The sequence below is a fragment of the Engystomops pustulosus genome, chromosome 7 (genome assembly GCF_040894005.1).
Source record: "Engystomops pustulosus chromosome 7, aEngPut4.maternal, whole genome shotgun sequence".
Classification (NCBI taxonomy): domain Eukaryota; kingdom Metazoa; phylum Chordata; class Amphibia; order Anura; family Leptodactylidae; genus Engystomops; species Engystomops pustulosus.
The window spans coordinates 40,944,466-40,960,144 of NC_092417.1; the positions used below are offsets into that span (position 1 = coordinate 40,944,466).

Consider the following 15,679-nt stretch of genomic DNA (forward strand, 5'->3'; position numbering starts at 1 on the left):
TGTTATGTTCATGAAGATACATATATATTTTACCCAATGCTTTTAAAGCCTATATTTAATTGCGCTGGTAAGATACATGTAGCATTGAAGTATGTTAAAAATGGAAAAAAGAGTCTTGAATGTTGTAAAATGAAGATTGTAATGACTTTATTGACTCAATAAAAATGATTTGAAAAAGAGATGAGACAGGTCAGAGATGATGAGATCCAGGAGATGGATATTAAACACAATGACACTCTCAGTTCTGCTACATCTTAACTATAAAAACACAAAAGTCAGCTCTGCTAAAACTCCTTCTGCTATAAAGATCTTACCTTGCCTGTAGGTTTTAGATTTAGTCTCCTCATGCTTGCTGGCAGGAATGGATAGGAAGGGTAGGTTGCAAGCTGTAAGCCCTGCAGGTATTCTGCATGCTACACGACCCACAGAATAGACCTGATGGAGCTCTTTGTGTAGTGAAAACGCATTGACAACTGAATAAAGAAACCCTTTTTATCGAGTACCTGCGTCCCACAAATGTCTCTGTTTTTACCAGGGGGGTTACAGCTTGCAACCTACCCTTCCTTTCCATTGCTACACTCCCTCGATACCAAACCCTTGGGTGAGGGTGAAGACGAGGCAGTGGCCACTCATCACATAAGTCTATACCAGTGTTGTGCCTGTAATCAGCACATCCATAAAAGGCGAGTACAAAACCTCACCTATTTACACACCCCCAACCTACCAAGGATAATCTTGCGCTAGGTAGTGCTATTTCTCTCTGCATTTCCCCCTATATATCTCCCCAATACCATTAGGTGATTGCTGGCACGAAGAGCCTGTTCGTGATGTGTCGTACACGAAGAAGAGTCAGCTCCCGTCAGTGAGCCAATGGCTGACTTAACCCCGCTACTAACCAGCTCACCACGCCTCCTTTAACCCAACACAATCGGGTTAAAAGTGGAGTGGTCTGGTGTGATTAACTGGCCTGCAGTTCCCTATTATATATTTAATAAGGAGCCGTTCAGAAACCAGTAGAGTCCGCTCTTCTTAGTGAGCAGAGCCTAATGAACCAACTCACTAAGAAGAGCCAGAATTCACTAGTGTCTATGTGTGAGCTCGTTGTGGAATGCAGGGGGGAGAGGCAGGAGTGCAGAAAGGAGAAGATTTACATGAGAAGAATCTGCCCTACCAGACCCCAAGTCAGAAAATTTTTGGTCGGATGTATACACCAGAACTTATATAGAGGTTATAGTTTTATCTGTGAAATGCTGTATTTTTCTCAATAACAGTGAGAGAATGGGGCACATTTACTTACCCGGTCCATTCGCGTTCCAGCGGCGGCTTCTCTGACGAGCGTTCGGGTCTTCCAGCGATTCATGAAGGTCCTGCGCCCGATGTCCACCAGGTGCCGAGGTCCGCCGAGGTGCGTCGGAGTTCACTGATCTCTTCCTGGTGCATGTAAGTATGGCGCGTGCAACCAATTTTTTTTTTAAATACAGCAGTTTTTACGAATCCGTCGGGTTTTCCGACGGCCACACCCCCCGATTTCCGTCGCATGCAACCCGGCGCGATTGTGCTGAAATCCAATAACGTGCGCCAAAATCCCAGCGGAATTCGGCGCAAAACGGAAAAACGCGAATCAGGCCGTTAATAAATGTGCCCCATTGTGTTATTTGGTTATCTGGAGTATATTTAAGAATCTTGTCTTCGTGGGAATACCCTTTTAAAGTTCTCTTTTTTTTTAATTGAAAAATAGGCAATGCTACACTGCCAATAACTACAGTCTGTAATGGGAATGAGCAGTGTAAATTCAAGTGATATGACAATAGGGTAGAGGAGACAACTTATTGAGTAGTTCTAAAAGGAAGCATTGAATACAATGAATCCAGTCACTAATCAGTTATCATTGCATAAAACAAGAGAGGCAAGCAGATCCACCAATGTCGAGAATGGTATTTATCCCCAGCAATCCAGAGAATGAGGTTCCCGTACTCGCTAAAGGGTGGAAAGGCAGGACACATGCACCATTCAATGGTATGGGGTGTTGGAAATTGCCAAGCACTCAGCTATCCCTAGCACTCACTCAGACAGTGAATGGGAGCGGTAAGCTCAGCAATTTCTGACACTGCCAAACAATTGAATGGATTGGCAGGTGTTGGAAAGAGCTTTTTTGTTGCAAACTGTCTCAGGATCCAAGAGGACAGTCCATGCGCACTCCAGGTACTGGTGGTTGGTGGGAACAGAACCCCCATTCTCTTGATTGTGAGGGTCCCAGTAGTCAGACACCGATCAACTTGTTATCCCCTAGCTTGTGGATACGAGATAACTTGGTACAACCCCTTTAAGTCCCTGCTCTTTTTAGGTTTAGCTGTAAGCCATGTCCCCCAAAAAAAAAAATTATATAAATATCAATCTGTTCATCTCCTTTGACATCTTCCCTTTAAGATGCTGAATTCAATTATGTAATTTAATCAATGAAATAGGATTTTAACATAGACCCGTCACCTACCTCATCAACATCGCTGGCCCACTTCATTATATGTTGGTAGGAACGTTCGCTTGTTATGTCATATACTAGAAATATACCCTAAAAAAAAAAAAAAAAACATAAAAAGAAAGCAGTTATGCAAAAAATTTCACACAATATTACAAATACAAGTCTGAACAGTTTGCACAGAGAAGTATAATGGATTCCAGGGTACAACCCAAAAAACTGAGTGCCATTGTTATGCATGGAATCTGCATATTTCTCAGGCTGATTACCAGAAGCTTCCTATAATATAACAATATACCTTCACTTCTTGGTTTGACTGCCAGGATCCCCAGAATAAAGGTTTTACAGTACTGGTTGCACACTGCATCCTCTTTATAGGTTTTCTGCAGTGTTGATCATTTGGAAACGTTACAACAGCAGTAAAGTTATAATGATTTTACCAAATTCTCATATGTGTTTCCCCCTTTAAAAACAGACAGAATGATGCCCATATTGTGCTGCTCGACCCTTTCTTTAAAAGTTCTGACATTTTCTGTTCTGAAAGTGTTTGCCAACTTCAGCTCTGAGAAAGAGATTTTTGTCAGAGACCTAGCTCTTCCTATATTTGCCCTAAAGCGGAGTCCAATTCGAGCTGCCCACATATCTCATGATGCTTTGTGTTCTCTTTCAAAGTAACGTAGCAGTAAATTCATTTTGTTTCCTAAAAGTAAATCCCCTGAACACTGCACATACAGGATGTAGCAGCATCCATTACATAGATGATCAGGGAACATGTAATAAGTTGAAGCAAAACAGTTACATTAAGTGTATATAGCCTGCTGTGTGACTACTTAGGGTTAATAGCTTATCTGCACAGAGCCGATACTGCCGAGTATAAGGTGGGTGAAAGGCTGCAACATGAGGTGCAGAGAGAGAGACAGAGAAGGTTCTGGGATGGAGGGACTGACAGGGAACATGGAATCTGTATCCACAGTCCTGAACACATCCAGCTCTGCTAAAAAATAAAAAAAAAACTTTGCCATTGTTCTTTAATCTTAGGACGAGGTCACGAGTTCTCAACCCTGGAAATATTGACCAATGCCATAGATGACCATTAAGCCAATGATGCATTAGGTCACTAAAAATGGGCAATTGAGTATATTGTAGTAAAAATATACTGCTACAGAATTAGACTTTCACCAGGAGAAATCAATGGGAAGTTGCCGTGTTGGTTTTCCACATTTTCTATTCGTGTACAAAAACATGTATTACGACCACTATTCTTGGTGGAATAAGTATGGATGTATCTCAGAATGAAGGGAATGTGAATGCGCCCCTAATTTTCCACCAATCTACCCTTCGTTTCCTTGTACTTACCACTGCAGCAATCAACTATTTGCAGATGATCCTAATGCTTTCATGTTTTCACTTATGAATAACTGCACTGACCTAAAAAGGGTTAAGCCAAAAAAGAAGCTTTTCTACAGCAGACATCTAAGTGGACCCCCAATGAGTGCCCATACTGAATAAAGCAGTGATGTACATAATTAACCACCATCCATTTACCTCTATGGGGCTTCTGGCACAGTTGTATAGGTCGGTCTTATAGAAGTAGTGTAGAGGAGGTGCAGTTCTGGTCCATCTACACGGGGCACTTGAAAAGCTCGTTTATCATTATAGGGGATTTTTAGCCGCTAGGGGTCGGACCATCCAGTCCCTCCGCAAACAAACATTTTCCACGTGTGGATAATATGATAAATGGGAACTCTGCTATGCAGAACATGAGGAGTTAACCTAGTGCAGTAAGTAAGGATTCACTGTTTTATTGTCCATAACAAATGATAACCTTTATGTACAAGATGTCCCATTCAATTACTGGTTATAAATGAAGCATGGGGACAGCCATGATGAAATCAATCACTACAAATGATACCATTAGGAATTGTGGAGACAATGCATGAACAAGCAATTTTAGAATTAAATCAGCTTGAAACCAGAATGTGATGCGTGTGCCAGAAACTACAGCGAGTAAAGTTACATCATAGCGTTGCTTTTCAATCCAAAGATTAAAACACCTTTTCCCCACTCTTGTACAGGTTAAAAGCTAAATGTGCAATAATAAATCAAAAGGCAATTGAACTATACCTGAAGCTATTTATGTAGAAACCTATGCATTTTGAGATACAAAAGTAAAACAGAAAGTTTGTCTTTGTGCTGTCCCTTAGGCCCCTTTCAAACAGGGGTTTGTGACGCATGCGACAGAATTGTGGCGCCTGCGCTGGCTTTTATGCGGCAAAAATGGGGGGGGGGGGGCGTGCCGTCGGACGATCCGACTGATTCAGACTGAGCGCGGGATTTAACTTTCAATTTGTGTCGGAAGACAATGCACTTACATGCACCAGGAAGAAGGTGAACTTCGTTGGACCTGAGCGGGGTAGCGACACATGCAGGATATCGGTAGCATGATCTTAGTGAATCGCGCCAGAGTGCATTATCGTTGGAACAATGCACTTTCTATGAACTCTTCAGCCGGGTAAGTAAATGAGCCCCAAAATGTTTGCGCTCTGTTTTCTCGTTCCTGTATTTGGGGTTAAATTAGGTCTCTATTTTGTGACATGGATTGTGTAAATGATGTTATTTTTCCTAGTGAAGTCTAAGAGGCATATTTATCAGTGCCTCTGCGCCGCGTCTGTGGCGTAGAAGCCCTGAAATAATTGCAAATGCTAGCCTATTGCTAGCACTTGCAATTATTTACCCAGTCGGGCCTGAAGGGGCATAAAGAGGGGGCATTGGCGGCCGACACAGGGCACACTTGCTGCAGCTGGAGACTTTTCACATGTGAAAAATGCCTCTTGATGTATCGGGCTGCGGAAAAGCAGCGGCGGGGCTATCATTTGGTGACGCACGAACACAGGCGTATGATAAAATATCCCCCAATGGGTTCCATTCAGGTTTCAAGTTTGTGTGCCGTTTTTGCGTTCTGTTGCTTAAATACAATGAACCTGTCCATGTATTCATCACATACCCTAGTTTAAATAGAGGCAAGAAGACCATTATATCATTTTATCCAGCGTCCCATTTTTGTGAATTTGAAAAAATGAATGACATATGGATGATACACAGACAGTTTTTGCACAAAAGGAAGGAGAAAAAGAGGTTCAAAAAGGGTGAAAAACACAGTGTTAAAAGGGACCTATAGGGCCTCATGCAGAAGGCTGTGTGCTCGCCCGGCCAGGTGGAGTAGGGAGGAGGGGTTAGCCCTCTTCACCCCTCCCCTCTCCATAGAAAGCCACACACTGGGGCTCATTTACTAAGGGTCCGAATCTTACACTTTTGTCGGGTTTCCTGACGTTTTCCGCCAAATTGGCGCACGCGATCGGATTTTGGCGCATCTGCGCCGGCTTTCACGCGACGGAAATCGGGGGGCGTAGCTGTCGGACAACCCGACGGATTCGGAAAAACGCGGAATTTAAAAAAGAATTTGTGTCGCAAGATCAGCACTTACATACACCGGGATGAAGAAGGTGAACTCCGGCGGACGTCGGCGCAGCAGCAACACTTTGTGGATATCGGGCGCACCCGATGAATCCCGGCAGACCCGAATCAGCGTCTGACAGCGCGCCGTGGGAACGCGTCTGGACCAGGTAAGTAAATTTGCCCCACTGTGTGCTCACTCCACCATGACAGGGCCCTTGTTTACAGACAGAGGAAAACCGTTTTTGTGAAAGGTGCCCGAAACGGAGCCACTATCATGTATGGCCCAATTCACTGATGAGTGGCTTTCCATAACCTTTGTATGTGATTCTAGCATAATGTTTCGTACAGGGTGATGGTCTAATAAGAGAATGATGGGAAGCTGGATTTTCCTTCTCTATTAAAAGGCCATTTCAAGAAGAGAGCAATGCCGTTCATAAAAATGTAAAGTAGTATTTAATTTAAGTTAATTCAATTCTGTTGAGTTGGACAAGATTACCAAGACTTTGACTCATAGGAATTATTGTAGATACAAATGGTTAGTCCTCCAGGATTCTAGAAGATATATGTGGAAAACATGGCTGCTTTCCTAAGTAAACACACCTGATTGATCGGGTGCAGGGTGTCTGACCTAAAGGATAAACATTTCCCTGCATGTGGTTCCATTGGAAAAGAATTCCATGAACTTGATCCATTACAAGTGAATAATTTGTAAACATGACTGGTGTCATAATGAGAAAAATATGATTTTAGCATAAAAGTAATGGAAAAACAGGGCTTAAAATGATTTTCCAGTATATGGCTATTGGTGACTTATTCATGGTGGATAGACACCACCTGGCTCATATTGTGGACCATCACTATCTCTACCCGGGAAAATACATTTGAACCAGGGGATGCTGGTTATTCATGTAAAATTATAATCACCCTGGCAGGTCTGATGGGTGTACAGATCCAGACAGTGGATGATGAATTAGAGCTTCTATTCCTTTTTGGAATTATTTTACAGCCGATTTCCCAATATATTCTCAAATCACTCAAGTCTAGCTCCTCCACAATACACAGGTACATAGAGCAGATTATGTCTCAAAGACTGTCTCATCCTGTTATTTCTGCATCACTCGAATAATGAATCAGGGAAAGACTTTTTTTTTACTAACTTAATGCAGGTCATTATTTTGCTATTTTATTATATGTTACATTTACATATACTGCATATACCAGATTTTTTTGGACTACAAGACACACTTTTTGCATTTGTTGTGCTTGTGTGTGACCAAAAGGTAATTTTTAATTGGTGTAAAATACATTTTCCTCTTTTGGGAATCTGGGATGCATCGTAAAATAACACATAACTATCTACGATTACCACCATCTCCTAATATTGGTAGTTGAATGATGTGCAAAAGTTGTAGAAGAATCCAAAAGACCCCAAACATGAATATAGAGCAGGGAGTGATGGGACTGACAGTACATTTCCCCCCTGAACTCATTGGGGGTCATTTACTAAAGGCCCGATTCGCGTTTTCCCGACGTGTTACGCGAATATTTCCGATTTGCGCCGATTGTACCTGAATTGCCCCGGGATTGTGGCGCACGCGATCGGATTGTGGCGCATCGGCGCCGGCATGCGCGCGACGGAAATCGGGGGGCGTGGCCGAACGAAAACCCGACGTATTCGGAAAAACCGCCGCATTTAAAAACCGAAAAAGTGTCGCTTGGGGACCGCTTACCTTCACTTGGTCCGAGGTGGTGAATTCCGGCGCGATGAGATGACTTTCAGCGCAGCAGCGCCACCTGGTGGACGGCGGAAGAACTACATTCATAAATCCCGGCCGGACCCGAATGCAGAGCAGAGAACGCGCCGCTGGATCGCGACTGGACCGGGTAAGTAAATGTGCCCCATTGAGTCTGTAACAGAGAAGCAAATCTTAGATGATTCGCTCATCTCTATTAGAATATAATAAGAAAACGAAGATGGCAGCACTCCAATTCAGTGAAAAAACAGTGGGGCACATTTACTTACCTGGTCCGTTCGCGATCCAGCGGCGCATTCTCTGCGCTGGATTCGGGTCCGGCCGGGATTCATCAATGCAGTTCCTCCGCCGTCCACCAGGTGGCGCTGCTGCGCTGAAGTCCGCTGGAATGCCTCGAAATACACCGGCCTACCCAGGATGAAGGTGAGTGAAATTTTCGCGACACAATTTTTTTTTTAAATGCGGCGGTTTTTCCGAATACGTCGGGTTTTCGTTCGGCCACGCCCCCCGATTTCCGTCGCGCGCATGCCGGCGCCGATGCACCAAATTCCGATCGCGTGCGCCAAAAACCCGGGGCAATTCAGGTACAATCGGCGCAAAACGGAAATATTCGGGTAACACGTCGGGAAAACGCGAATCAGGCCCTTAGTAAATGACCCCCAGTGTTTTTATTCCAACCTGTGCAACGTTTCAGCTGTATCCCAGCCTTTGTCAAGCATATTAGAATATAATAGAGAATCACTGCTGATAATTTGATGAAATTATGATTTTTTACTTTAAGATACTGTGCCCATGGCATAACCTAATAAGTTGAGCTCTAATAAAATACTTTACCTTAGTTGCCTAAATGATTTCTAATTTACTGCTGGAAATGACCATGTGTTCCGATTTTACTGAATAGTAAAGTGGTTTATGAATTATTGGCTCATGATAAGTTCACATCTGCATTTGAGGCTCATTAGGAGACTGGACTGAAGAAATCAGGAAAGACTAAATGGAGAACACTGGCACAGAAGTCCAACAATCACCATTCAAAAGAATCTTTTAGCCACCATTGTGCTCCGGCATTGTTTTATTTTCATTGTTCTGCAAGCTGAAGTACAGTTTAGGTAACAGGCTAACTCATGAATCACATTGAAACTTCTACAAGAATTGTGGAAAAACTGATAAGTAAAAATCATTTTAAGGAGAGATTAAAAAAAGGATTATATTTGGTAATAGTAATCTTATATTACAGCGCAAAATAAAGTATATTAATTTATATTACATGGTAGAGAGCCGGTAGTGACGAGCGAACCCATTAAATTTGAAAATCATGAATCGGACCGGATTCCTCACAAGTAACACCCGTGATCAGGGCTGGTGAGGGCTGCGTGCTGCCATTTTGGGGAGGGTTGTCTCTCCTCAATGACGTCCCCCAAAATGGCAGCACCTTGCATTGCTAGAATGCTAGTGTCGGCATGTGCGGCCCCGTCAATTTAGATGCCCACAGCGACTTTTCCAGCACCATTTAAATAGTTAACATCCGTGATCAGCGCCATCACCAGTAGATGTCCTTTAAGCATTAAAGTAATGGAATATATGCTGGCTATACAATTTGGATTTATTGGTATACACTTGTAAAACTCTGGGGATAATGTGATGAAATTATGGTCTGCTTTTCTATACCAGTATATAAGCCATAACTTGATGATTTACACTAATAAAATACTTTATCTTACTATACCTAAAAGCGAATCTACATCAAAATCCATCATGATAAAGCAAGGACGCTTACTCATAGATCCAGGCCCGGTGACTGTGGTAATCTTATATTTGTTATCCTTGGCCTCCTACCTTCTAAAATTATGCTAGAAAAGGGTTCTAGGGAGCTTTCTCCGAGATCCTTTTTGCCGTAGCTTCACAGGCTGTTACACTGTGTAGGAGCACAAGTATAAGAAGATTACTACAGTCACGGTGCCTGGATCTATGAGTAATGGCTCTGGTTTATCATGATAGCTTTGATGGTAGGTTTTTAAGGTTTGTTCATATAGTGATCATATCTAAATTAGGAGGACACTGTAGTGATTGTTGTGCAGTAATTGACTGCACTTTTAAGAACTGGGACTATGATACAGTTGCAATTTGCTGGAGGCTAGTCAAAAAACAAACAAAAAAACTTTCATTTGTACTTAAGGAATAGAGAATTACATCGTCATGATTTTTATCAAAAAGTAGATAACCTTAGAAATACAGGAAATTCAGTTCATTTCAGAATGAGTACTAGGACCTTACATCTTGGAAAAAGGTAGACCTGTATCTCCATTCCCTCTAGGTGCCCTTTAGGCAAATCTTAGTGAGGTCTATTATATATCCGCTGGTGTACATCTCCACTATGAATAATTAGGTATATTGTTCAATTCCTTATGGCCTGTGGCAGTTTTCAGTGCTCGGTCTTCAGCTATTGCTACATATAGCTGCAATATATATTGTACCCTTCAATTAAGCTTAGTGTTGTCATTCACTAAAAGATATATGAACTATTTTCTACCCATGGGACCAGTCGCGTAACTAGGAGAGGCTGGGCCCCATAGCAGATTTCTGCATGGGGCCCCCCTCCCTCTTAAAAATATTTATGCATACACAGACGTTTATACAATGACACACTTTTATACACACACATAACATTCTACACTCTTTTATGTACTCGTTCACACATATGTATTTATACACTCATATGCACACATTTATGTACTCATATATACATTTATACACTAATACATACAGTTTATATGCATCAAAGTTTCATACATACTATTTATATGCATACATACATGCAGTATAAAAACACCATATACACATACTGATTTTATATACAGTATATATAGTGTAAACATAATGCATATACATACAGCATACACACATATATATATATATATATATATATATATATATATATACACACACACAGTATATACACACATATACCATATACATATTTAAATGCATGTGTCTACATACAGCATATAACCACACATACAGTATATACAGCATACATACACACAGTATACAAATACACACATACTGCATATACATGCAGTATATACACAAATACATATGGTATATACAGCATATACACACACATACAGCATAGCATATACATACAGCAAATACACACACACACATACAGCATATACATACAGAACACACATACATAGAGCATATGCACACATACAGTACATACAGAAAATACACACATACATCAATCTTACATATATAGGGACATGTACAGGGGTCCGTATGACTGTGCAAGGGCGGTCCCATCTTGGCTTTTCATCCCGGGCCCCTGTGCCGCCCGGGCCCCGTAGCAACCGCTACAGCTATTGTTTTGCCACTGCAGATGACTAAGCAGTATATTATGTATTGTATTGATATTTTGATTTGATTTAGGAATAAACTATCAAGTCTTTCTGAAGTGTAAAGAAAATAAATGGTACATGCATTCGCACATTATTAAAAAACTGTAAAATATGGAGTGAATTCTTGTACTCGGAAACTAAATAAAATCCAATGATTTTAGGGGAGATCAACCCGTCGCCAACAGAATTCTTTAGTAACTTCAGCCTGAAATGCTGTGTGCCACATTTATTAAAGGGTTTTAGACACTTTCAGGCAGTTTTCCAACTTGTCAGAAAAGGGAGCATGGTCTTTGGTAAAAAGGGGGATGTGGTTTAACCTGGGCACCCGAAAATTCAGTCTGAGCGTTACAAAATTCTAACGTAAAACTAGACCAACTAATAGCTGCTCTATAGGAGGGCTCCACAGTTCTAAACTACTTCATACACATCATCCAGCATGATTTATCTGCCACCCAATAAGACTAAGACTTTTTATATATTTCCATTAGTGTGTCCGATTGACTTAGAAGTCCATGATTATTAAATAGAAAACATATGTATGTAATTTATTCTCATTATAGCTACAGTTAATTTGTGGATGCATCAGGGACTTGTTAGAGACCATTAGTGAACACCCTGCTTCATGATACCCAAGGAATACACAATGGGCCTCTCGGCTAAGGTTGTGGTAAATTGTATTGCACAATTAGGTTATAAAACCATAATCCAAGCTCCCTAACATCTAACGGAGCTCAACTAATTAAGCATAAATGGAAGGAGTATCAAACGTGATCAGTGTCCGACTGGCCCACCAGAGTACCAGAGGGCACTGGCTCAACCCAATACTGAACCCCAGAGGTCCATCAGAAAACAACACAATTTGAAGGCTGCTAGAGTATATTTCCTGGGAGATAATAAAGAGTGGGCCACCAGATTGATTATCTCTGGTGGGCCTAAGGAAACCCAGTCCGACACTGAACGTGATGCCTGTCAAATTATTAAAAAATAAAAATCAACCTAAGAACAGTAACTTGACCCTAGCTTTCCAACATGATCATGAGGTGCACACCACTGACATTTACCGGGCAGACAGGTAGCTGTATATAAAGACATATACCATGAAAAAGTACAATATATTAGATTTGCAGGAAGCCATTACCTGTGCTCTCCTGTAGTACTGTTTCGTTATTGTTTGGTACCTCTCTTGACCAGCCGTGTCCCTTAGAAAACAAAATTTTTTATGGTTAATAGATCACAAGTTTCAAATCATATTTACTGAAGCGTGTGGCATGGTCATAATTATGTCAGTCCTGGTAAGTCCTGCCAAGACGACTGATCACATTGTGATGATTCAGACACTTTGACACAAAGCCACGGGGCTCGATATGCAGGATGTCTCGGCTCATTTCATGGATAAGTATGAAGATTGATTTTGTTTTTCCAGCCCAATTCTGTGTCTAGACAAGTACTTCAGAACAAATAGGAATTTGCTTTCCTCTACTTCTATTTACCACACAGCATGTTCACACCAGGCTGCCTAGAAACTGTTTTTGTTCCTTCAGCAAACCCATTAATAATCATCAGGGCAGCAATGTCCACTGAAAATTCAGCTGATCAAGCTGCAGGCTCACAGGTGTCCAAGTAAAAGTGTCCAAGTTATCCCAGAGCTAAAACAAATATCAGTAAGTAACGTATTAGTCACCGCTTCAAGTTTATATTAAAGTGTGGTTCAGGTCTTGTACAGACCAAACTAGAATGCTCCCCCCACTGGAAACAGCTGCAATCGGTTCTGGCACCAATTGGGTTGGTACTAGAGATGAGCGAACACTAAAATGCTCGGGTACTCGTTATTCGAGACGAACTTTTCCCGATGCTCGAGTGCTCGTCTCGAATAACGAACCCCATTGAAGTCAATGGGAGACTCGAGCATTTTTCAAGGGGACCAAGGCTCTGCACAGGGAAGCTTGGCCAAACACCTGGGAACCTCAGAAAAGGATGGAAACACCACGGAAATGGACAGGAAACAGCAGGGGCAGCATGCATGGATGCCTCTGAGGCTGCTTAATCGCACCATTATGCCAAAATTATGGGCAACAGCATGGCCATGACAGAGTGACAGAATGAAGCTAGATAGCATCTAAAACATGCAATAATTGACCCTGACACTATAGGGGACGGCATGCAGAGGCAGAGGCAGCAGGCTAGAGAGTGGCATGGCGACATACCCTAATTGGACTCAGGCTTCAAACCAATGGGTGTCAGAGAGGAACCAAAGGAGGTGAGCAAGAAGCGCTCAAATAATATCGGTACATGATAAAAGTTTGCCAGTATATTTTGTGGATTACACAGCAGGGTGGCGACAAAGTTAACATGGAAGCCATGAAAACAACCCAAAATTCTGCCTGATACAGCTCGTTTGATAAGGGGACCATGTATGCTTACAGTTCATGCCAGTCGCTGCACTGGCTGCCAGTCTCCTTTCGAATACAGTTTAAAATAATAATAACCCTCATCCATAAAGCTCTGTATAATGCTGCACCCCCCTACCTCTCCTCTCTTATCTCAGTCTATCGCCCAACCCGTGCTCTTAGATCCGCCAGTGATCTTAGATTAACCTCTACCCTAGTGCGGACCTCCCACTCGCGTCTCCAAGACTTCTCTAGAGCTGCACCAATTCTATGGAATGCTCTGCTCCGGACTATCAGACTAATACCTAACCTCCAAAGTTTCAAACGTGCTCTTAAAACCCATTTCTTTAGGCAAGCCTATAACACTCATTAACTGCATGAAGTTTTAACTCTTCTACTAACCCGTCCTGTGTCGTCCTCCCATCTGTTATCCAGCAACCAACAGGCACCAGACTTCTCTGCAGTCCCATTCACCCTGGACCTGGTATATAAGATGACGGCTGAGTGGTTCAAGCGACAGCAATTCCATTTATTATATTTTGTTCTATTCCCTAAGAAGAATGGCTTGACCATTAAATATTCTTTTACCTCGTGTTACCCCATCATCTTCATAAACCGTAAGATCTGGCGAGCAGGGACCTCACTCCTGTTGTTCCATACAAATGTTGTGCTCTGTTACATTACATTTGTATTTGTTTCCTATGATTTGTAAAGCGCTACAGAATATGATGACGCTATATAAATAAAGATTATTATTATTATTATTATGGAGGCAGTGAACTAGTAGTAGATTAAAGGTGCTGCAACTATGTTAGTTGGATCTTGGGATGGAGCTGGCGCTCTGCAGCCAGGCGAGCTTTTGCCAATCCAAGCCCCTGTCTCTAGGCTACTCCCCAAACAGCACTTCTAAGAACCTTTTGTATAAGATCAAGTGTAGTAGCGTTCTTATAAGTTTAGGATATGGCGGGTGAGGGGAATGTAAACAGATGCGCAAGAAGCGCTTAAATAATATCCCTAAATGGTAAAAGTTTGCAAGTATATTTTGTGGATTACACAGCAGGGTGGCGACAAAGTTAACAACTTTGATGTGGAATGCCCTGTAATAGCTCTTGGGCGGTGTGCCTTTTATCGCCTAGGCTCAGCAGTTTCAGCACCGCCTGCTGTCGCTTAGGCACTGCTGCTGTGCCTAGAGCTACCGACTGATGGCGCCATGCCCACGGATGGTAATTCGGAGGAGGAGGAGGTGGAGGAGGGGTGGGAGGAGGTATAGTAGGCCTTTGAGACCTGGACCGAGGTAGGCCCCGCAATTCTCTGCGTCGGCAGTATATGACCAGCCCCAGGGTCAGACTCGGTCCCAGCCTGCACCAAGTTAAGTGTAGTAGCGTTCTTATAAGTTTGGGATATGGCGGGTGAGGGGAATGTAAACAGATGCGCAAGAAGCGCATGATGCGCATGGAGCTGGCGATCCGCTGCCAGGCGAGCTTTCGCCAATTCAAGCCCCTGTCTCTAGGCTACTCCCCAAACAGCACTTCTAAGAACCTTTTGTATAAGATCAAGTGTAGTAGCGTTCTTATAAGTTTAGGATATGGCGGGTGAGGGGAATGTAAACAGATGCGCAAGAAGCGCTGAAATAATATCCCTAAATGGTAAAAGTTTGCCAGTATATTTTGTGGATAACACAGCAGGGTGGCGACAAAGTTAACAACTTTGATGTGGAATCCATGAAAACAACCCAAATTTCTGCCTGACACACCTCGTTTGATAAAGGGACGATGTATGGAGGCAGCTATATGGACGACTTTTGGAGGTAGCAATGGAGACAACGTGTGGAGGCTGCTATGGAGACAATTTAATTTGGATAGTGCCTGTATGTGGCAGTCCCAAACATTTTTCAAACCAGAGGAGCAGGTAGGTGGCCCTCCAGAAAAATGGAATAGATTGAGTGCCTGTATGTGGCAGTCCCAAAAATGTTTCAAACCAGAGGAGCAGGTAGGTGGCCCTGCAGTAAAATGGAATAGATTGAGTGCCTGTATGTGGCAGTCCCAAAAATGTTTCAAACCAGAGGAGCAGGTAGGTGGCCCTCCAGTAAAATGGAATAGATTGAGTGCCTGTATGTGGCAGTCCCAAAAATGTTTCAAACCAGAGGAGCAGGTAGGTGGCCCTGCAGTAAAATGGAATAGATTGAGTGCCTGTATGTGGCAGTCCCAA

General features: G+C 42.5%; 1 protein-coding gene across 1 annotated transcript in view; it reads right to left on the reverse strand.

Moving 5' to 3' along the window:
* The window catches only part of RAB15 (RAB15, member RAS oncogene family), a 72,223-nt gene that overhangs the window by 34,876 nt on the left and 21,668 nt on the right, over positions 1-15,679 (reverse strand). The window contains exons 3-4 of the mRNA XM_072115567.1: positions 12,223-12,283; positions 2,492-2,569 (exon numbers count right to left, since the gene is read on the reverse strand). Coding sequence (XP_071971668.1) covers positions 2,492-2,569; positions 12,223-12,283 — 139 coding nt within the window. The remainder of the gene's footprint in view (positions 1-2,491; positions 2,570-12,222; positions 12,284-15,679) is intronic.